This window comes from Schistocerca gregaria, chromosome 8, assembly GCF_023897955.1.
Source record: "Schistocerca gregaria isolate iqSchGreg1 chromosome 8, iqSchGreg1.2, whole genome shotgun sequence".
Lineage (NCBI taxonomy): Eukaryota > Metazoa > Arthropoda > Insecta > Orthoptera > Acrididae > Schistocerca > Schistocerca gregaria.
The window spans coordinates 219,015,137-219,040,250 of record NC_064927.1 but is presented as its reverse complement, the minus strand read 5'-3'; the positions used below and the strand labels follow the sequence as shown (position 1 = coordinate 219,040,250).

General features: G+C 42.3%; 1 protein-coding gene across 3 annotated transcripts in view; it reads right to left on the bottom strand.

Moving 5' to 3' along the window:
• Positions 1-25,114, bottom strand: part of LOC126283934 (synaptotagmin-7-like) — a 451,578-nt gene that overhangs the window by 47,241 nt on the left and 379,223 nt on the right. For all 3 annotated transcript variants that reach the window (XM_049982322.1, XM_049982321.1, XM_049982323.1), the window contains 2 exons: positions 11,401-11,581; positions 3,659-3,799 (listed from right to left, as the gene is read on the bottom strand). In XM_049982322.1, coding sequence (XP_049838279.1) covers positions 3,659-3,799; positions 11,401-11,581 — 322 coding nt within the window. The remainder of the gene's footprint in view (positions 1-3,658; positions 3,800-11,400; positions 11,582-25,114) is intronic.

The window sequence follows — 25,114 nt, the reverse complement described above, 5'->3', positions numbered from 1 at the left end:
ACGGGGACTACACAGAAAGTAATGCACCACGTTTTTTCTTCAACAATTCGTCATTGAATATAATGACAATTACACACTCGAATGAATTGTGTTTTATCTACACACCCTATTATTCCACATAATCTCCGTCCCATTTTATAACCTCCGTCCAGCGCCAAACAATGACACGAATGCCCTGTCGGTACCAATCCTTGTCCTGGTGGCGGAGCAAGTGCTTCACTGTGTCAATCATCTACATCTACAGCCATACTCCGCAAGCCACCTGACGGTGTGTGGGAGAGTGTATTTTCAGTACCTCAAACGGTTCTCCCTTCTATTTCAGTCTCGTATTGTTTGTGGAAAGAAAGATTGTCTGTATACCTCTGTGTGGGCTCTAATCTCTCTGATTTTATCCTCATGGTCTCTTCGCGAGACATACGTAGGAGGGAGCAATATACTGCTTGACTGCTCGGTGAAGATATGTTCTCGAAACTTCAACCAAAGCCAGTACCGAGCTACTGAGCGTCTCTCCTGTAGAGTCTTCCACCGGAGTTTATCCATCATCTCCGTAACGGTTTCGCGATTACTAAATGATCCTGTAACGAAGCGCGCTGCTCTCCGTTGGATCTTCTCTATCTCTTCTATCAACCCTATCTGGTACGGATCCCACACTGGTGAGCAATATTCAAGCAGTGGGCGAACAAGTGTACTGTAATCTACTTCCTTTGTTTTGGGATTGCATTACCTCAGCATTCTTCCAATGAATCTCAGTTTGGCATCAGCTTTACCGTCGATCAACTTTATATGATCATTCCATTTTCAATCACTCCTAATGCCTACTCCCAGATAATTTATGGACTTAAGTGCTTACAGTTGCTGACCTGCTTTATTGTAGCTAAATGATAAAGGATCTTTCTTTCTTTGTATTCGCAGCACATTACGCTTGTCTACATTGAGATTCAATTGCCATTCCCTGCACCATGCGTTAATTCGTTGCAGATTCTCCTGCATTTCTGTACAATTTTTCATTGTTACAACCTCTCGATGTACCACAGCATCATCCGCAAAAAGCCTGAGTGAAATTCCGATGTCATCCACCAGGTCATTTACGTATATTGTGAATAGCAACGGTCCCATGACACTTCCCTGCGGCACACCTGAAATCCCTCTTACTTCGGATGACTTCTCTCCATTGAGAATGACATGCTGCGTTCTGTTATCTAGGAACTCTTCAGTCCAATCACACAATTGTTCTGATTGTCCATATGCTCTTACTTTGTTCATTAAACGACTGTGGGGAACTGTATCGAACGCCTTGCGGAAGTCAAGAAACACGGCGTCTACCTGTGAACCCGTGTCTATGACCCTCTGAGTCTCATGGACGAATAGCGCGAGCTGGGTTTCACACGATCGTCTTTTTCGAAGCCCATGCTGATTCCTACAGAGTTGATTTCTAGTCTCCATAAAAGTCATTACACTCGAACATAATACGTGTTCCAAAATCCTACAACTGATCGACGTTAGAGATATAGGTCTATAGTTCTGCACATCTGTTCGACGTTTTCCAGTTCTTTGGAATGCTACGCTCTTCTAGAGACCTACGGTACACCGCTGCAAGAAGGGGGAGGGGGGGGGGGGGGGGAGGGAAGTTCCTTCGCGTACTCTGTGTAAAATCGAACTAGTATCCCATCAGGTCCAGCGTCTTTTCCTTTTTTGAGCGATTTTAATTGTTTCTCTATGCCTCTGTCGTCTATTTCGATATCTACCATTTTGTCATCTGTGCGACAATCTAGGGATGAAACTACAGTGCAGTCTTCCTCCGTGAAACAGCACTGGAAAAAGACATTTAGTATTTCGGCCCTCAGTCTGTCATCCTCTGTTTCAGTACCATTTTGGTCACAGAGTGCCTGGACATTTTGTTTTGATCCACCTACCGCTTTGACATAAGACCAAAATTTCTTAGGATTTTTTGACAAGTCAGTACACAGAACTTTGTTTTCGAATTCATTCAACGCTTCTCGCATAGTCCTCCTCACACTACATTTCACTTCGTGTAATTTTTGTTTGTCTGCAAGGCTTTGGCTATGTTTATGTTTGCTGTGAAATTCCGTTTGCTTCCCCAGCAGTTTTCTAACTCGGTTGTTGCACCACGGTGGCTCTTTCCAACTCTTACGATCTTGCTTGGCACGTACTCATCTAGTGCATATTGTACGATGGTTTTGAACTTTGTCCACTGATCGTCAACACTATCTGTACTTGAGACAAAACTTTTGTGTTGGGCTGTCAATTACTCTGAAATGTGCTTTTTGTCATTTTTGCTAAACAGAAAAATCTTCCTACCTTTTTTAATATTTCTATTTACGGCTGAAATCATCGATGCAGTAACCGCTTTATGATCGCTGATTCCCTGTTCTGCGTTAACTGTTTCAAATAGTTCGGGTCTGTTTGTCACCAGAAGGTCTAATGTGTTGTCACCTCCTCGTCGTCCTCAAAATGTCTTCCACGAATGGTATTCTTTAATGGCCCAAACAAGTGAAAGTACGAAGGGGCTAGGTGAGGGCTGTCAGGTGTGACAGCCGTGAATGGTCTCCCGGTCGCTGAAAACCGTGGAGCTTCGCCGAACCGCCTTGTGATAACCTCACCCTCCGTGCCCAACGACTAACTGTACTTCTGTCGACAGCAGATGCTCCATAGACTTTGCACAAGCGTTTGTGAATATTCCCCACAGTTTCTTTCTCTGCAGTGAGAAACTCAATGACGGCACGTTGCTTGTAACGTACGTCATCTATAGACGGCATTTTGAAATTGTCCTAGAACTACGCTATCCGTCGTAAGTGACGGAAACTTGGCGCGCTCACCCGGGAGACTTCAAATAATACATACGTAACGTTTCCGTTTCGTGGCATTGTTTTCGGATGAGAAAAAAAAATCAGTGCATTACTTTACGGTCAGCCCTCGTATCTTCAGTGGGTTTGTTTATTTTTCTTCTGGAAAATTGTTACATGTGAAGCTTTAAAGAAACTTCTGGTAAAAAATATTTACAATTGTAAAATGAGCGATTACTGTCAAATGTTTTTACGTTTGGTTTCATAGAGTAAGGAGTTGAGACGTGTATTACTGAGGTGAGGCATTCTATGTTGTTTACGTACAATATGCCTGAAGTTTCTAGTTTTATTGTACATTTGACCAGGCGGGGTGGCGCAGTGGTCAGTACAAAGAACTCACATTCTGGAGGACGACGGTTTCAAACGTGCGTCCGACCTTCCTGATTAGGTTTCCCGAGATTTTCCTAACTCGCTGAAGGCAGATGCCGGAATGGTTCCTTCGGAACGACACGGCCGCTTTCCTTCCCCATCCTTTCCTCATACGAGCTTGTGCTCCGTCTCTAATGATCTCGTTGTCGATGTGACGTCAAACTCTAATCTCCTCCTCCCCTATAACACGTTTGGAAACGAAGTGGGTATATGCATTTGTTACATACCTCAACTGGAGCTCTTTGACGTTTATACTAGTAGCCTGGAAACAAGAGGAACTGCAACATCAACAAAATGATTTTTTTGTAGAAATACTGCGACGGAAAAACTGCTACTTTGAGTTACCAGTGGAAATGAGAGAACAAAAAGTAAAAATAGCAAGACGGCAAAATATGGAGCAGAAATTGTTCCGTTTTAAAATTTACCGATATGATGCGGAGGATGAGCGTGGTGTTCTGGAAGTCGTACTCGAGGCTGAAGTGTATCTGGCCGACGTTCTCAGACGACTCCGTGTTGTCGATGTACATGTCGAGCATCGACATGGAGCGGTTCTGCAGGAAGGCCATCTGCAAAGAAGAAGAGCGCCGGCGTGAGACGAGGCTCTGGCCGTCGAGTGGACGGCGGCGTTGGTGTCTGCTGTGAGGGATACGCGGGCTGTTTGCTCTGCCGCGAGGCGTCTCATAAACCGGCGCAGCAGGATTATGCTGCTAGGCTCACGCTTAGCGCAGGACAAACACAGCTCACACTGACGTTTCTGAATGCTGCAACAGCCAGAAAAGCTGACGGGCACAAAACCTGGGGCTTCTTGGGTACTAAGTTTGCTGCCCTGCTTCTCCCAATACCGCACTGTGTCCGCCATCCTTCAGAGTTCCAGCCCCTGTCACATCTGTATAAGAACATATCTCTTTATGTTCATCTCCAAAGACTCCGCATATCTTCGTGGGACATTCCAACCGCATCCCTCTTCCCTAAATACTGTACAAGTACGTAAGAATTGCGAGGTGATATTCTGCGGAACCTGACAAAAGGTGGCTAGCATATTTTGCTCGACGACTGGCAGAAAGAGAAGGCCATCCTAGCATAATTTGCCTACTTTAGGAACGAAACACAGTGGATCAAGAATCAGTCACTCCAGGCTAATACCATGTAGTATGGAGTTTACCCTTGATAATGGTGTGATTTAGATGAAGAAAGAAGTCTCTAAGTTTCATGAATGCTACACTGCGCCGGCCAGGTTGGCCGAGCGGTTCTAGGCGCTACAGACTGGAACCGCGCGATCGCTGCGGTCTCAGGTTCGAATCCTGCCTCCTTCATGGATGTGTGTGATATCCTTAGGTTAGTTAGGCTTAAGTAGTTCTAAGTTCTAGGGGACTGATGACCTTAGAAGTTAAGTCCTATAGTGCTCAGAGCCACTTGAACCATTTGCTACACAGCCGGAAAAAAATGCAGCAATCTCAAGGAGTGTGTGCATATTGTTTGTAGTGTGAGTGAGTTTTTTTTTTATTTGTAGATGTATGTTATTGCTATCATTTTACGGAAATGTACCTATGAGACTGCATCCAAGTACTGAACAAGTCTGATGAACTCATACCACGTTTTTTTATAACCTGCTTTATTTTGGAGTTAACTGGTCTACCAGGATGCATCAGAGTTATTGGCCTCAAACATTCTACGTTTGTTGGTGGATTTTTTTTCGGTACTTGTACTATTTGTCCTTCATCGAAACTTTCAAGGAGTTGTCTACGTTCCAAGTGTTGTTAAATCGTCAAGTTCATCTTTTAGGATGTCTCAATAATTAAGGCAGAGCTGCACTTGACTATTTTCCTCTCGGCTTCTGGGAAGTGCTTAAAATACTTCATCTTCTATGACTACGTCAGCGAGGGCGCTGTTTTCTGCGTCAATTACGGCAGCACCGATATCTTACAGAATATAAGCTTCATAGTTCTCGTCTCCTTCTGTTTCCGCACATAATTCACGGAAATGTTGTTCTTATTTTATGAGATCCTGTTGAGCTGTTGTCTACTCTCATATTTTAAATTCCTCATTTATTTTATAGTGAGCCCATTTTGTCGTTCAGACTAGGTGGAAAAAGGGAATCAGTTTCCTCTTATACCATGTCATGTTTTCATCTCACTTTAAGAGCTTCCAACTCACTCTTCTGTAGTACTGTGATGTGTATTTCTATTTTATTTGTATACTATTACTGTTTATTTCGTCTGTATGTTAGAATTCTCGAAAGCAAAGGAAAGGGAATTCGTCAGTGTGCTAGTAACCGTACTCTTTGGGCAGTGTCTTCAATTGCGGTTTCGCTTGCCACATCCACCATTGCAGTTTGTTGCCCGTGCATTTACTAATATTTCTTATGGCAGCCTTCTGTGTTCGTAACTCCGTCCCTTTTAATTCTATGTCTTAGAGTAAGCTGGTATTTAGCCTCGTAGTAGCACCTCCCGCGAAAAACTTGTTGTTTTGCCAAATTAATTCTGTTTACGTAGGCACAGTGATCCGAAAAGTTTACCAGCCACATTTCAGCAGCTGTCGCGTTAATAAATCTCCTAAGACACTAAGACACAGATCCCATCAGTTGTACTTGCCGAGGTGCCGGTTACGCGGGCGTAGGCCTTTTATGTCACCGTTGTTAACGTCCCTGGAATACCGGCTGTCTATTCCAGCTGCGCAGGAAAACTGTTGAAGAGACACAAATTTGAACCATGATGAGATTTCGCTAACGCTGAAAGTGCGGCTTTTATACGTTTGTAACGTCGTAGTCATTCCTTGACTGTGTCGGTTTGTTGCTAATTGGTTCTCGCCTTTGTCTGAAATGTATGTTTTGTCATCTGATTTTGTCTGCAGTTACTTTTAGTAGCCACAACAAAATCAGTGCTTCCTTTCCGACTTCTCTTTACTCCATAGGTATGTTGAGCTCGGCATGGTGGGGATGCTGCAGATTCTGACGCCACTATATCTTCCACATCACTTTCACCAAGGTCAGTATTTGGCTCTGTTGGGAGTTATGGTTCTATTTCTTCATGTGCTTCTTCAGTGATACATCTACATCTACATCTACATCTACATGACTACTCTGCAATTCACATTTAAGTGCTTGGCAGAGGGTTCATCGAACCACAATCATACTATCTCTCTACTATTCCACTCCCGAACAGCGAGCGGGAAAAACGAACACCTAAACCTTTCTGTTCGAGCTCTGATTTCTCTTATTTTATTTTGATGATCATTCCTACCTATGTAGGTTGGGCTCAACAAAATATTTTCGCATTACTTACTGATATCTTCCTTTTGTCTCTTCGCTCTGAGTGTCAAAATGTAGTCCTCCATCGTGAGTTTCAGATACAATAAAATGGTAACTTCTGTCTTATAACATCGTTCGGCACTTCCGTTAGTATATTAAACACTCACATTACCCACGTTGTCTTCTGCTGAACTGACAGAAAATTTGGCCGCAAGTCCAGAAAATAGTGCCATTTCACGCTTCCTGAACACACCCAGAGAACGATTTCGTAAACTAGGTTAGAACAAATTTTGAAATAAAATCTACTTGATCTCTATCAAGCCTTAGATTGGTAGTTACCCATTGCCGGATTTCTAAGGCTCGTTGTCCCTTGTTTTCAAATTTTACAGTATTTTTTCTGTGGTATGTTTCCATTCCAGTTATGCTTTTCCTTGACACTACTGAAATAGTGAAGATAAACGTAAATAACACTTGAACGATCATGAACGGTAAACGACGACGAAACGAACGCACTTGAAGGCCCCACAATATCAGCAAGCAAACAGCAGTTACACACTCTGGTGATCTGCCATGTGCAGACTTGATCGGATAACTGACGAAGAGGTACTGAAGCGGATTGAAGAGAGAAGAAAGAAAAAGGAACGGATCAGTTGATAGGAGAGAAAAAAAAAGTTCAAATATGTGTGACCAAACTGCTGAGGTCATCGGTCTCCAGACGTACACACTACTGAAACTAACTTATGCTAAGAATAGCACACACATCCACGCCCGAGGGAGGACTCGAGCCTCCGGCGGGTCGCCCAATCCGTGACATGGCGCCTCGAACCGTGCTGGCACACCGCGCGACCGATAGGACAGACATTGAGGCACCAAGGAGCAGCCAATTTGATAACTGAGAGATTTTCTGGGGCAGAACGAGTACCCTTCAGCTCATTTTGTATTTAAGAAACCGTCTGTCGTCTAGCCCGCCAGTTGTGGATGCAGTGGAGTCCAGGATACTCCATACCGGCGAGCAACCAAGAAATCTACAAGCGTGAAATCGTCGCACACGCCAGTGACCATAGCCTCGCTGGAGTCTGCCGCTAACTGACAGTAAACTACAACTTTGGCCTAGGGTCTCAGGGAGGAACTACTCACAAGGGTGACCTCGACGTTCGGACCACAGATTTACTTTAAACTTTGTACACCTTTAATAGCTCATTAGGACAAAATAATATTCAAGAAGAAAGACGCGCTACTTTGGCGGTTACGAGAAAATCACAAGATAAGTCTTACGCGTCAATGACGCTCCGACGTGTTGCAATCCTGAGTGAAAGATATAGGTGGTCATGTGATTAACGTTCAAGCTCCATAATCGGTGGAACGTTGTGAAGCGACCCGTTCACGTTTCTGTAACTTGTATTTTTTTTCAACAGTAGTCATATTATTTTGTGCATATTACATTTGAAAGGTAATAATATCAAAAGACACGAGTATCTTCACTAACGTTTATTGAATTTCCTATGTTACTTCACTGTTTACTATTTTTTATTATTACAGTAAATTTATGCGACTTATGTTTCTATACGCAAGTTAAAGACCTTATCAGTCGTCTTCAAACTTGTTCAACTTGACTGACAATCAACGAGAAATTGCTTTTCGTGAAGATGCTGATAAATTCATTCAATCGTACATCGCCAGTTTTAGGCAGCCATATTTACGAAAAGTTTCGGAAGAGAGAAATTTTTCAAAATGTCAACGAGCTTTATTTTTCCCCAGACACTTTGAAGATTCTTTGTGCCTGCGGGAAAAGCGCAGTTCTTTCACTGTAGTAGAGGCGTTTTAATTTATGTTTTCCGTGACTGTATGAAAAATATCACCCTGCAACTTGTAATGTCGAAAGCACATCCGACGAGTCATCGTAGATTATCCTCATATTCTGCCATGCTGTAACTCAATGTATTATTGAATGAAGTTGCCGGCCACGGTGGCAGAGCGGTTCTAGGCACTTCAGTCCAGAGCCGCGCGACTGCTACTGTCGCAGGTTCGAATCCTGTCTCGGGGATGGATGTGTGTGATATCCTTAGGTTAGTTAGGTTTAAGAAGTTCTAAGTTCTAGGGGACTGATGACCTTTATTTATCGACGTTTTGCTTGATATTTCCAAGCCAGTCTCTCGTCCTTGAAACCTGTGCCTGTAGTTCGAAGCCTCCAGGTGCAAAGCAGCTGTCGGTACTTTACCCGACTGCAGGTACAAGGGATTTCGAAATTCACAATAAGCATACATTTTAAGGAAAAATTTATGCGTCTTGTCGTTCACTTGTCGATATTTATAAATACAACATTCGTTGTGAGACTTCCTGGCAGAGTAAAACTGTGTGCCCGACCGAGACTCGAACTCGGGACCTTTGCCTTTCGCAGGCAAGTGCTCTACCAACTGAGCTACCCAAGCGCGACTCCCGCCCCGTCCTCACAGCTTCACTTCTGCCAGTACCTCGTCTCCTACCGTCCAAACTTTACACAAGCTCTCCTGCGAACCTTGCAGAACTAGCACTCCTGAAAGAAAGGATATTGCGAATACATGTCTTAGCCACAGCCTGGGGGATTTTTCCAGAATGAGATTTTCGCTCTGCAGCGGAGTGTGCGCTGATATGAAACTTCCTGGCAGGTTAAAACTGTGTGCCGGACCGAGACTCGAACTCGGGACCTTTGCCTTTCGCGGGTATTCTAGAAACATCCCCCAGGCTGTGGCTAAGCCACGTCTCTGCAATATCCTTTCTTCCAGGAGTGCTAGTTCTGCAAGGTTCGCAGAAGAGCTTCTGTGAAGTTTGGAAGGTAGGAGATGAGGTACTGGCGGAATTAAAGCTGTGAGGACGGGGCGTGAGTCGCGCTTCGGTAGCTCAGTCGGTAGAGCGCTTGCCCGCGAAAGGCAAAGGTCCCGAGTTCGAGTCTCGGTCCGGCACACAGTTTTACTCTGCCAGGAAGTTTTGTATCAGCGCACACTCCACCTCAGAGGGAAAATCTCATTGTTGTGATAATAAAAATTAGCAAACAGTGAAATAACACTGCAAATTCAGTAAATGTTCAAGTAAATGTACATGAGTTTTTATATTATTTACTTTCAAAGGTAATATGTACGAAATGGTACGACTGGTTTTGAAAACAATATGAGTTAAAAATGTGAGCGGGACTCGATACAGCAATCCACAGACTGAGGAGCTTGAATGGTAACCGCATCACCACCACTATCTCGTGTTCAGGACCGCAACGCACCGGCACATCATTGAAGCATAAAACTTCACTTGTGATTTTCTCGAAATCGCCTAAGCACATTGTATTGTCCTAATGGTCTACTGAAAGTGCACAGAGTTTAAAGTAAATCCGTGATCCGAACGACATAGTCTCCCCTTGTTAGTTGGCCTCAGCCGTTAACTATCTCAGTATCTCTTCTTAAAACTGTTGTGCAGAATTTTCAGTGCAATACATATGCAGAACTAATTTGAGGAAGAAATGAAGTGCAATAATTCTGTAAAAAATTTCCAGAGACTCTGGATCCCTTATTCCAGAAAACTCAGAAAATTTATTTCTTGAATGAATCAGTTTTAAGTTGTGTGGGCTCTGCGTCCAGACTAATACCTGCATTGTGATTAAATGTATTATGTACAATGACTTAAAAAACGTTTTTGTGAACGGAAGTGAAACAATACGTGCTAACTGAAATTCCCAGGCAGCTAGTACAAAACAAACAGACACAACCTTCCACAGGCATGGAGATACTGGAATATCTATGAAAATCCAACACTGCGTTAGTAAAAGTGTCAGGAAGTGTGTTCTGTTTTATTGTTTCATTATCTTTTTATCTCGCTTGCACTGTCCGTTTGGGTCAATGGCGACTGGTTTCGAAAGTGGCCATTCATTATTGAACCATTAACTGAATGGTTCAGTTAAAGGCCACTTTCGAAACCAGTAATCCAAACGTAACGATTCATTATCGAACCATTAAATGAACCACACTCGAAACCAGTCACCATTAACCCAGAAGTGACGATCCATTACCGAAATATTAACTGAACCACCACACTGGTTTGGTAATGAATCGTCACGTTTGGGTCAATGGTGGCGGGTTTCGAGCGTGGCTATTCATTATCGAGCCATTAATTGATAGGTTCGGCTAACGAATGGTCATATTCGAAACTAGTCACCACTAACCCAAGTTGTGAGTGCAACTGAATAAAAAAAAAATTGGAGTTTGGTTTGGTAGCGTGCAGTCTATATGTTCACGGCGTTTCTGTAAGCGTGTATCTTTCGTCTTCAGTAACTTTCCTCCATAGCCGACTTAGATAACATACGCCTGTGCGGTAACGTTTCACTCAGAAGTAAGTCATATGGAATGTTGGTGGTGGATGAAATTTTCACCGCCAATATTTGGGCGCAAGGGGAGGAAATGTGATGGGATAAATTTTCTGATCACCAGTCTATTCCCAAATATCCTGGATTATATTCCACACTTCTCTGCAGTGTCTCATGAAGTGAGAACATATGACGCCATTGATGACGATGTGCCTATCGGACGGGGACATTAGGCTTGGCGGGTCTCTGAGTGGTAATCGAGAGGAGTAGGCCATGTTATCGCATCGGGTTTCCCCCCTTCCCATTCTGTCTCGATCATCATACAACACAAATACAACTTCACATTGCACAGGCATTCATTGCACACAACGAATCCACGTACGACACAATCACTTATCCACACCACGTTTTCCAGCAGGCGGCTTAACCTACACCGTAGGATATCCCAGCCAAAAATGTCTTAGGACCTTTTTCCATCTTGAGTGAATGGAAACTATGTGGGAGGCGTCGCACTTTCTTTTACCACCAGCGTGGTGAGTGCGGCACGCATTGCAGGGTTGGGAGTATGCAACGGCTCGCGGCCTCTGACTCACCGAAGAGGGCTCGCCCTTGGAACCCGCGCCGGCGCCGGCGCCGGCGCCGCCCTGGCCCTTTCCCTGGCCCTTGGATCCCTGCGGGCCTGCGCTGCCCGGCGTCCCCGGGGTGCCAGGTGTCCCCGCTGCCGATGACGACTGAGCCGCTCCAGACTTGGACCCGGAGCTGGTGCCCATCGACCTGCCAAACACAAACCACGCTCCTGCTGAAGCTTGTAGCGTAAAAGACCGGGACTGACGACTGTAGTACCGTCTGATCAAAAAGTCAGTATAAATTTGTAAACTGAATACATCACGGAATAATGTAGACAGACAGGTACAAATTGACACACGTGCTTGGAATGACATGGTGTTTTATTAGAACAAAAAATAAAAAATAAATAAAAATACAAAAGTTCAAAAAATGTCCGACAGATGGTGCTTCATCTGATCAGAATAGCAATAATTAGCATAACAAAGTAAGACAAAGCAAGATGGTGTTCTTTACAGGAAATTCTGAATATGTCCACCATCATTCCTCAACAATAACTGTAGTCGAGGAATAATGTTGTTAACAGCACTGTAAAGCGTGTCCGGAGTTATGGTGAGGCATTGGCGTCGGATGTTGTCTTTCAGCATCCCTAGAGGTGTCGGTCGATCACGATACACTTGCGACTTCAGGTAATCCAAAGCCAATAATCGCACTGACCGAGGTCTGGGGACCTGGGAGGCCAAGCATGACGAAAGTGGCGGCTGAGCACACGACCGTCACCAAACGATGCGCGCAAGAGATCTAGCAATATGAGGTGGAGCGCTATCCTGCATAAACATCATTCGTTCCAGCAGGTGTTTATCAGCCAGGCGGGGGATGATGCGATTCTGTAACATATCGGCGTACCTCTCATCCGTCACGGTAGCAATTAAAAAACCAGAATCACGCATTTCCTCGAAGAAAAAAGGCCCGATAACGGTAGATGTGGTAAATCCAACCCATACCGTGACTTTCTCGTCGTGCAATGGAGTTTCCACGACAGTTCTGGGATTTTCGGTAGCCCAAATTCTGCAGTTGTGGGCGTTGACAGACCCCCGGTGCGTGAAATGAGCTTCGTCGGTCCACAACACGTTACTCAACCAATCATCATCTTCCGCCATCTTTTGAAGCGCCCACACCGCAAATGCCCTCCGCTTCACTAAATCGCCAGGTAACAGTTCAGGATGCCGATGGATTTTGTACGGATAGCTTCGGAGGATGCGCCTCACTGCCAACCAAACAGTAGTGTATGGAATGCCGGTGCGACATGCGACTGCACTAGCTCTGACTTCCCCTTCATAGATGAACCCGCTACAGTCTCCATTTCTTCCTGAACTGTCTCAGCAGCATTACGCCTTGTGCTCGGTCGGCCACTGCGGGGTCTATCGTCTAAACAACCCGTGACTTCGAACTTCGAAATCATTCTCGCCACAGGTGTATTTGTCAACGGACCTTTACCCGTTCGAATCCCCTTCCTATGGCGATAGGATCGTAACGCTGAACTAGCACATTCCCCATTCTGATAATACAGCTTCACTAAAAGCGCCTTTTCAGGTAACGTCAACATTTTGCGACTGCTGGCGCATCTGATTCTCTCTCTCATTACAGCTCCTTTTACACACGATTGTCATGCGCAGTCACTGACGTTTTGCTATCCAGCGCCATCCGTCGGGCATTTTGTGAACATTGTTTTTTTGTTCTAATGAAACCCCATGTCATTCCAAGCATTTGTGTCAATTTTTACCTCTCTATCTACATTATTCAGTGGTTTATTAAGTTTTCAATTTCATACTGACTTTTGATCACCTGGAATATGACACAACACAATCTGCTCTATCGAGTATTACACTGAGGTGACAAAAGTCATGCGATAGCGATATGCCCATATACAGCTGGTGGTAGTATCGCGTATACAAGGTATAAAATGACAGTGCCTTGACGGAACTCCCATTTGTACTTAGCTGATTCATGTGAAAATATTTACGACGTGATTATGGCAGCGCGATGGGAATTAACAGACTTTGGAAGCGCAATAGTTGTTGGAGCTAGACGCATGGGACATTCCATTTCGGAAATCGCCAGGGAATTCATTATTCCGCGATCCCCAGTGTCAAGAGTGTGTCGAGAATACCAAATTTGAAGCATTACCTCTCACCACGAACAAAGTAGTGGCTGACAGCCTTCACCAAACGACCGAGAGCAACGGCGTTTGCTTAGAGCTGTTAGTACTAACAGAAAAGCAACACTGCGTGAAATAATCACAGAAATCAAAGTGGAAAGTACGACGATTTCAGAAATGATATCTACCTCTTCTGCCTTAATCGATCCTAAGTCTTCCAAAGCTCTCTTAAATTCTAATACTGGATCCCCTCTCTCTCCTATCTCGATTCCTCTATCTTCTTTTTCACTGTATCAGACAAGTCTTCTCCCTCACAGGGGCCTTCAATGTACTCTTTCCACCTGTCTCTTCTCTCCATTTAACTGTGGAATTCCCATTGCACTCTTAATATTACAATCCTTGCTTTAAATTGCACCGAAGGTTGTTTTGACTTTTCTATAGGCTGAGTCAGTCATTCTGACAATAATTTCTTTTTCGATATCTTCATATGTTTCATTCCGACATCTCGCATTAACTTCCCTGTACTTTCTATTTATTTGAATCATAAGCGAGTTGTATTTCTATATTCCTGAATTTCCATGAACAACACTGTACTTTCTTCTTTAATCGATCGACTAAAGTATTTCTTCTGTTACTCATGGTTTCTTCACAGTTACCTCCTTTGTATCTATGTTTTTCTTTCCAACTTCTGTGATTGCCCTTTTTAAAGATGTCCATTTCTCTTCAACTGAACTGCCTACTAAGCTATCTTATCACAGTATTGACAGCCTGAGAGAACTTCAAGCGTCTCTCTTCTTTCGTTAGTACTCGCATATGCTACTTCTTTGCGCATTGATTCTTCCTGACTAGTCTCTTAAATTTCAGCCTACTCTTCATCACTACTAAATTGTGATCTAAGCCTATATCCGCTCTTTGGTACACCTTCCAATCCAGTATCTTATTTCGGAATCTCTGTCTGACAATGATGAAATCAAACTGAAATCTTCCCATATCTCGCAGCCTTTTCCGAGTACTCCTTTTATGGTTCTTGAACAGTGTATTCTCTATTACTAGCTGACATTTATAGCAGAACTCAATTAGTCTTTCTCCTCTCTCATTTATAGTGCCCATATTTTCCTGTCACCCTTTCTTCTGCTCCTTCCCCTACAACTGCATTCCAATCCCCCATTACAATTAGATTTTCATCTCCCTTTACATATTGAATTACCCATTCTGTATTTTCATATACTTTCTCTTTCTCTTCATCTCCATCTTGCGGCGTGGCATGGGGTTGGTTTGTTTTGGGGGAGGAATGCAGTCCACGTCTGAACTGCCGCGGTCGGTGCTAGTTTGCTGCCGATTCTGATGAGAACAACCCTATCACTTAACTGTTCACTGTAACACACTCTTTGCGTTACCTTCCTACTCACAACGAATCCTACTCCCCTTATACCATTTTCTGCTGCTATTGATATTACTCTATACCCAGTCCTTGTATCATTCTATTTCGCTTCACTGACCCCCCCACTGTATCTAGTTTGTGCGTGTGGGTTTCCCTTTCCAGATTTTCTAGCTTCTCTACCACGTTCAAACTTCTGAAATTCCACTCTCCGACTCGCAGAACGTTATCCTTTCGTTGGTTATTCAGCGTTCTTGTCGTGGTCACCTCCCCCATGGAAGTTCCCTTCGGATATCCGGATGGGGGGCTATTTAAGAATCTTTTGCCGATAGAGAGATAATCATGACACTTTTTCAGTTACACCCCATATGTTCTGTGGATACACATTATGTGTCTTTAATGCAGTGGTTTCCATAGCCTTCTTCGTCCTCTTGCCGTTGATAATTGATAATTCTTCCGCCTTTAGGTGAAGTTTCCCACCTCAAGGGCAAGTGGGTGACCTTAACCTCTGTCCGTTCTTCAGCCCTCTTTGATAAGGCCGTTGACAGACTGAGGATGACTTCTTATGCCGGAGGTCTTCAGTCACCAGAGCTGATGATTTTTGTTCAAAATTTAGGCGTGTTGGGATTTGAACCCGGGACCGAAGACCTTTTGTTTTGATTACTAATCAAAGAACTACCTTTTTTTTGCATTTTGTTCGTTATTGATCGTTGTGTTTGGTCGTTGCGGACGTCGCAAGACATCCTGTTCAAGTTCGGTAGTTGATCGTTCCACTCAGTTTTTTTTATTACAGAGACCAACCGACTCTCTGACCGAACACGCTGAGCTACAGTGCCGGCTTTCATTTTGTTCGTGTTTGTTCGTTGCTTCTGCTCGTGGCGGACGTCGCAAGACGCCCGTTTCAGTTCGTCCTTGATCAATTAAATCAGTTTTTTTTATTACAGAGGGCAGCTAACCCTCTGACCGAACACGCTGAGTTAACCGTGCCGGCACCCTTAGACCACAGTTGGAGCCTAGACAACTGGAAAACCGTGTCACCGATTTCAGTTGGTAAGTGCTGACGGTAGGTTTCGATCGTGACGCGCATCTCACGAAGCCATGGACCCAATCTGTCAACAAGGCACTGTGCAAGTTGGTGGTGGCTTCAGAATGGAGTGGGCTTTGTTTACATTCAATGGACTGGATCCTGGTTATGTTATATTACTTGGAAACCATTTGTAGTCATTCATGGACGTCATGTTCACAAACAGCGACGGAATTTTTATGGCTGACAGTGCGTCTTGTCACCGGGCCACAACGGTTCTCAGTTGGTTTGAAGAACGTTCTGGACAATTCAAGTGAATGATTTAGGCATCCAGATCGCCCAACATGAATCCTATCGAACATTTATGGGACATAACCGAGATGTGAGTTCGTGCACAAATTCCTGCAGCGGCACCACCTTCGCAGCTATGGACGGCTATAGAGGCAGCATGGCTCAGTATTTCTACAGGCGACTTCCAACGACTTGCCACATCGAGTTACTGCACTTCATGGGGCAAAAGGAGGTCAGACATAATATTTGGAGACATCCCATGACTTTACACCTCTCGAGCAATTTTTGTAATTTCAGAGAAAGAATTGCAGAACACACAAATGAATGCTTTCATTTCAAAATGGAGTAGGAAAATATATTAAATTCTGTTACAGAGCTGGCAGGAAGCGAACGTATGGGAAATACTCCAATGTACAGCACTCTCACACTTATTTTTCATTGTTTTAAGAAGTATGTCTAATTGCGAATTATATGTCTACTGATTATAAATACAATTTGTCATTGTCAAAAACTCAACTATTAAAAATTTGCAACGACGTATTTACGAGTTTTTAATTATGTAACACAAAACTGTCAAGTCTCAAAAGAATAATGCCATGTTTGTAAATCAGTTTTTTTGGTATGAAATTAACGAATAGAAAACTCTAGAAAAGCAAGCACCTTGTAATATCGTGGCTAATTATTGAAGCTGTAAACAGTTCAAAGACAACTATTTTTAACGTGGTTTATAAGACAACTGGATGTATCAGATTATGTAACTGTACCATTAAGCCTCTGTAAATAGTAGTTATTGAAATAATGAAGCACTTTTATACCAATTAGCATATATAAAACGTAATTGTTCGAAATTAACATTTTAAGAAATTTTACATAAATAATATAGCTTTGTTACAATCTGATTGCGTGAAACATTTACCTGTTTGTTGTAAAATACACTGTTATTCTAAAATTTTTTATGAATACGTAAATTCTCTTTATAATATCATCTATGTTCTAGACACAACAGTCTGTCTTTCGATTACAAATTTTTGCTTTCTTATGTAAGCGCCGGAGCAAGGCTAGGCAGGCAGTGCAGTGCAGTGCAGTGCAGTGCAGTGCAGTGAGCGTGTTGTTGTTGCTGTTGTCGAAGTTGTCATCATTACAGATATGGAGAATTGGATTTAAAAGTACGAGCATCAGCCAAATGGAGTCGAAGGGTGCAAAAAAAACATAAATTTATCTGCACATTAGGAATTAATAAACAAAAAGATGTATACAAATATTGGTAGGTTATCATTTATGATCAATAACACTGGACCTGTTATTTATACATGAAAGTTAAATATAAAAGTTATTTTTATCTAACGATATCCGCTTAATTAATGGCATGAGTTGATATGTGTTGGTCGAGGTTGCTAAAACACCTGACAAATTTTCTGTTGAGACAATCGGGTTTTTGCCTTAGAAGCTGAATACTCACCTTGATATGTAACTAGTGAATTTCTACATCTACATCTACATACATACTCCGCAATCCACCATACGGTGCGTGGCGGAGGGTACCTCGTACCACAACTAGCATCTTCTCTCCCTGTTCCACTCTCAAACAGAACGAGGGAAAAATAACTGCCTATATGCCTCTGTACGAGCCCTAATCTCTCTTATCTTATCTTTGTGGTCTTTCTGCGAAATGTAAGTTGGCAGCAGTAAAATTGTAGTGCAGTCAGCTTCAAATGCTGGTTCTCTAAATTTCCTCAGTAGCGGTTCACGAAAAGAACGCCTCATTTCCTCTAGAGTCTCCCACCCGAGTTCCTGAAGCATTTCCGTAACACTCGCGTGATGATCAAACCTACCAGTAACAAATCTAGCAGCCCGCCTCTGAATTGCTTCTATGTTCTCCCTCAATCCGACCTGATAGGGATCCCAAACGCTCGAGCAGTACTCAAGAATAGGTCGTATTAGTGTTTTATAAGCGGTCTCCTTTACAGATGAACCGCATCTTCCCAAAATTCTACCAATGAACCGAAGACGACTAGCCCGCATCTCGTGGTCGTGCGGTAGCGTTCTCGTTTCCCACGCCCGGGTTCCCGGGTTCGATTCCCGGCGGGGTCAGGGATTTTCTCTGCCTCATGATGGCTGGGTGTTGTGTGATGTCCTTAGGTTAGTTAGGTTTAAGTAGTTCTAAGTTCTAGGGGACTGATGACCATAGATGTTAAGTCCCATAGTGCTCAGAGCCATTTGAACAATTTTTTGAAGACGACTATCCGCCTTCCCCTCAACTGCCATTACATGCTGGTCCCACTTCATAACGCTCTGCAATGTTACGACCAAATTTTTAATCGACGTGACTGTGTCAAGAGCTACACTACTAATGGAGTATTCAAACATTACGGGATTCTTTTTCCTATTCAGCTGCATTAATTTACATTTATCTATATTTAGAGTTAGCAGCCATTATTTACAGCAATCACAAATCCTGCAACGGGGAAATAATGAATTCTAAGCACTCCAGCCAAAAGCTAGTCATCTACAGGAGAAATCTTACAGTTCCGTGTAATACCGCATCTGGCATTGATAACAACTTCAGTTTGGTGAGACGGATCGTCTATAACTTTCGTCAGTCATATCATATCATATCAAACTGAAGGCACTCACTGACTGGACCCTGTAAAGCTACCTAATACTGGCTAATGATGAATTTGTTAAGTTTTACTTTTCATCCTCTTTTCTGAATACAGATATTTCCTATGGTATGATGGCAGGGTGATTTAGCGGGTCAGTCGAGGTGTGATAGAGTGCCTGAGTATTCGTCAAACCAGCAGCGTGTGCGTGGAGCTCTGTGAACTTGGCTGTTGTCACAAACGTACGGAAAACACCCCAGAAGATCACAGAACCACCTCCAAACTAAGTAGGTGATTCATCTGCCCTACGTATGGGCTACATGCAGGCCGCAAGTTTTTCAAAAACCTTAAGTGAGATTTTCACATCCTTTCGCTCTTTATGTGCTGATTATTAGTCCTAAAGAAAAAAAAATGAACAGAATATTTTTGTAGGAATTTTAATGGAGTTAAATTTTGTACTCCATTTTCGCTAGAGGCTATAGTTTACATAGATAAGTGACCTTCAAAAATTTTTTTCTTGGATACCTCAAACTGTGGCCATCCCAATACAAAATTGAACTATGTTACGTTTCCTACAAAAAGGTCCTGTTCATTTTTCCTATAGGACTAATAGTTTGCATGTAGCGAGCGAGAAAATATGGAAGTCTTGCGCTTTCCTGAAGGTGTTGCAGGCTGCATAAAACCCGTAGATAGGGGCAGCTGATTTACCCTGCATCTATGCAGGGTGGTTGTAATTAAAGTTTCTTTACTTGATAGACCCACTATGAAAAATGAGTGATTGTTGGAAAATGAAGCTTTGCGGAAACATTTGGAAAGACATTTGGAAGAGAAATAACGAGTGATGGGATTGTTGTTGTGGTCTTCAGTCCTGAGACTGGTTTGATGCAGCTCTCCATGCTACTCTATCCTGTGCAAGCTTCTTCATCTCCCAGTACCTACTGCAACCTACATCCTTCTGAATCTGCTTGGTGTATTCATCTCTTGGTCTCCCTCTACGATTTTTACCCTCCACGCTGCCGTCCAGTACTAAATTGGTGATCCCTTGATGCCTCAGAACATGTCCTACCAACCGATCCCTTCTTCTGGTCAAGTTGTGCCACAAACTTCTCTTCTCCCAAATTCTATTCAATACTTTCTCATTAGTTATGCGATCTACCCATCTAATCTTCAGCATTCTTCTGTACCACCACTTTTCGAAAGCTTCTATTCTGTTCTTGTCCAAACTATTTATTGTCCATGTTTCACTTCCATACATGGCTACACTCCATACAAATACTTTCAGAAATGACTTCCTGACACTTAAATCTATACTCGACGTTAACAAATTTCTCTTCTTCACAAACGCTTTCCTTGCCATTGCCAGTCTACATTTTATATCCTCCCTACTTCGACCATCATCAGTTATTTTGCTCCGCAAATAGCAAAACACCTTTACTACTTTAAGTGTCTCATTTCCTAATCTAATTCCCTCAGCATCACCCGACTTAATTCGACTAAATTCCATTATCCTCGTTTTGCTTTTGTTGATGTTCATCTTATATCCTCCTTTCAAGACATTGTCCATTCCATTCAACTGCTCTTCCCTTTGCTGTCTCTGACAGAATTACAATGTCATCGGCGAACCTCAAAGTTTTTATTTCTTCTCCATGGATTTTAATACCTACTCCGAACTTTTCTTTTGTTTCCTTTACTGCTTGCTCAATATACAGATTGAATAACATCGGTGAGAGGCTACAACCCTGTCTCACTCCCTTCCCAACCACTGCTTCCCTTTCATGTCCCTCGACTTTTGTAACTGCCATCTGGTTTCTGTACAAATTATAAATAGCTTTTCGCTCCCTGTATTTTACCCCAGCCACCTTTAGAATTTGAAAGAGAGTATTCCAGTCAACATTGTCAAAAGCTTTCTCCAAGTCTACAAATGCTAGAAACGTAGGTTTGCCTTTCCTTAATCTTTGTTCTTAGATAAGTCGTAAGGTCAGTATTGCCTCACGTGTTTCAGTATTTCTACGGAATCCATTTTGTAACATTTGTTACTTGCGCACCATGTTTCAGTTCCAGGTTACAAACGTTTTCAGCGTGATGGCCATTCGCATCGAAGACAGTCTGGAAGCGCACTAGAGGTTGCTGCCCGAAACAACGGTGCACCACGAAATGTTCAGCTGTCCTGATACAGCTCGCGTACTGCTTGAAGATCACGCACCGCATCCAGCGTTCTCAGCCACAGCATCAGTAACTTCTCCAACAATTAGTGGCGCAATTGGCCGCCAGACTCTTCCAGGAACAGTTCCCAAAACGCCAGTTTATCCAAAGTTCCGAATCATGTTCTTCAACCCCAGTGCGGAAAGAGGACCTAACCATACTCCTTTAAAGCGTCGAACTCGCTAGGAGTAGCAGGACTATTGCTTTTGTTTTGATAAAACAGCTTCACCAGTAAAGCCCTGCTCTCCTTGTCCAGACCTATGTTGACTGCCTGCAAGTGTAGTGCACGCTGATGCTTGTGTTTCAGCCGTATCAGTTGGGGAGCCTAACAGCAAGTCATGATGCTAACACTATTAACAACGCAAATCCTGCAGCGCACAGTCTGAATACCATTCCTATAAAATTGGGTGCCCATACGATAAATAGTTTTCCGTCTACATTGATTCAAGGTACGAAAATTTAATTATAACCATCCTGTATGTCCAAGAGACAGACGCTGCTGCCGACTGTACCGTACTGTATGGAGACTTTAATTTAGAATTGCGCACTGTGCATTTGGGTCTATATTGTACATGGGATTTCAGAACATTATTGGACTATTTGACTCGTCTGACGAACTGTGCTGTGTAATAATTGAATAAATTTAAAACTGAATACAGTCTCAAGCGCTTCACTCAAATGGCGTCGGGGACTGTACAACGTGCAAATCAACGATAAGTATAAATACATACGACAATTTACTTAAAAAAATTTACGTTTATGTTCTACTAGATTTTATGTACAGCATTCCAGGGGATGTACCGTAAAATGCACTAGCCCTTCGTAATGAGCTTATTCTGACATTATTATTATTTTGGTTAGATTGAGTGGAAGGAACGTTAAAACTTAGCGCAGTCACTTCGTTTATCAAATTTCCTTACATGAACTACACAAATTTTGAGAATGAATAATGAAAGAAAGTATTGTGTCGGATTAGTAACAATGAAAATAACGGCAGTGAATCAAAATGTTCTAACTATTATTAGCTCGGAATGTTTCAAGTATGGGGAAGGAAACCGATCATGTACTTTCAAAGGAATCATCCCGTATTTACATGGAATGATTTAGGGAAAACACGGAGAACCGAAATCTGGATGCCCAGCGCGGATTTCAACCGTTGTCCTTCCGAATGCGTGTCCTTTTTGCTAACCACTGAGCAACCTTAGTCCGTTTGACACGAAGAACCAAGATTTGGAGAAAGTATTCGTGGAGGACACAATTTTGCATTTCAATGTATATGAAGTCTTTTTTCAAAATATTTAATTTTTTATGTATTTTTTTATTAATTTCACTTTCCATTTGTTTAAGAAAAAACATTGACTATATTTAAGGAACTTAAATCAACGCCTCCCACAAAGTGCGCGATCTAGTGTGCTACATTTCTGACTTTGATGGAGTACTTTAATGAACTATAAAGAAAAAGTACATAGTAAAGACAGTTTTCTTTTAAAGGAAGGGATTCTGTTTTCAATTAATTAATTGTGAGCAAATAGCCATAGGTAGTTTTCATAATTAGGTACAACGAAGTCTGTTTAAAAGGAAAAACATTTAATGATTTTATGCTTATAAATGATACGAAAAACGTGGAGAGTAAGATACTCATCTGTCTTTTAAAAAGTGCAAGTGATATGCATGTGACGTAAAGGTAAGAATGAATGTATTTGACTGTGGGCCCATTCGAAGGATAATGACGTCATGACAGAAGAAAAGAGTCAGCTGACAATATTTTGGAAGGAAATGTTTTCGAAAGCAGTTCTTTGAAATCGCTTGTTGAAATAACTATAGCAGACAAATTTTTTTGAAGCAGTTCCATCTGACAAAGTACTGAGACCTGACTAATATTTTATTTTATTTCATATATTTGGATTTCTTACAATCGTCTGTTTCAGAGACAATCTGATAAATTTTGATTATCTTTCTTCTTTTTAGTGCATGTGTGCTAATCTGGTGATGGGCGTGGCTGATAATATCTCATAGACCAAAAACAATGTGACAGAAATGTTTCATCTGCTTCACAAGACGTTTGCCTGATGCACGCGGGCGCACCTGTCTGTGTGTGTGTGTGTGTGTGTGTGTGTGTGTGTGTGTGTGTGTGTGTGTGTGTGTGTGTGTTAGAGAGAGAGAGAGAGAGAGAGAGAGAGAGAGAGAGAGAGAGAGAGAGGGGGGGGGGGGGTTCAAGGCAACAAGGTATAACTGTTATTAGGCTGATTCAAGACCTTCTAAAAAATTTTAAGCACATACCATCGGAAGAAGCAAGTTTGTAAGAAAGGAGAGGAAGTACTTTTTAGTTTACTCTACAGAGTATACCTATGTGGCGATGGATTTTTAATCTTCTTCAGCTCAGGGAGCCATTTTTCATCACTTGCAGGAAAAATAATAAAAATAAGTTATTTAAAAACGCTGATAAAGCAGAAAACAAGTTACAATATTACTGATAATAGTAGTAAATGTAATACAAAGCAGGTAAAGATTATAAAAAAGAGGTTCAGTGGAATTAATTCTCACTTTCAGGGGGACATAAGAGTTCAGCAGGAACAAACAACACAAACAACACAAACAAATTCAAAATTAAGCTCTCATGTGAAGGAAATTCTTTTATTCGTTCGAACGATGATATCGCTCAAAATCCGTCATTAAATACTGTTGAAGCTGTTCCTTAGAAAATTTGCATGGCTTTAATTCTCAAAACAATGGCAATGGCATTTTGTACTATTGCCTTTTTAAAAATTGTTTGTACGTTTAGGAGGGACTGTAACTATTAATTATCTCCAGAAACGAAGTACAAAGAGAGCCAGGGAGAAAGGGGGGATGATTAAGGGCTATCATTCCTTCGGCGGCTGATTCATCATAAACGGAGCAAAAGCTTGAATTGGAGAAGAACAGGCAAAGAAATCAGCTGTTTCGTTTTCAAACGTTTCAGCCTGTTATTTGTGTAAAGAGATTTAACGAAATCGAAATTGGTGTGGGCAGATGTGGACTTTACCATTACTTCATCTGGAAACATCTCCAATACCAGTGTCACTACGACGCAGAAAAAGAGGAGATGCCAGTGGAGCGTACCTCTCAGAATCGACAGTGAGCGAAGAGAAGGGACAGCTGTGACACTGTTCTGTTGAAAGCTTATGTTTTCCTCAAATTCTCCTATTCTTGGCTGCGGAATATGGTGTGTTATGTCACACTAAAGACATACGGTTTATAAGATAAAATATAGATGACTTTCTTTGAGTTTTATGCACTTGTCACTTTATTCCGCAAGAACGGCGTGCTCTCCACAACCCGAATTCGGCTACAGCGCATCCAATAATTACAAGGGAAGCATGAAACTAACATTTGTGAAAATAATGCCTATTAAATACAGCTTGGATCAGATGAGTACTATATTTCGTTTGTTTACGATGCGGCACATTTGCAAATGTGGCTGGTAGGCAAACAAAATACAGGTAAACGGGGGAAGCAGTTAAAATTCACAGATAAAGGATGGTGAGTTCTTGGGTTAGCACAAATGTGAACTGATGCATCTCAGAATACTGGTTGTGAAAAGGTATACAGGATGGTCCATTGATCGTGACCGGGCCAAGTATCTCACGAAATAAGCGTCAAACGAAAAAACCACAAGGAACGAAACTCGTCTAGCTTGAAGGGGGAAACCAGATGGCGCTATGGTTGGCTTGCTCGATGGCGCTGCCATAGGTCAAACGTATATGAAGTGCATTTTAAAACAAAAGGAGCCCCCATTATTTATTATATATTCGTGTAGTATGTAAAGAAATATGAATGTTTTAGTTGGACCACTTTTTTCGCTTTGTGATAGATGGCGCTGTAATAGTCACAAACATATGGCTCACAATTTTAGACGAGGAGTTGGTAACAGGTAGGTATTTTAAATTAAAATACAGAAAGTAGGTACGTTTGAACATTTTATTTCGGTTGTTCCAATGTGATACATGTACCTTTGTGAACTTATCATTTCTGAGAACGCATGCTGTCACAGCGTGATTAGTTGTAAATACCACATTAGTGCAATAAATGCTCAAAATGATGTCCGTCAACC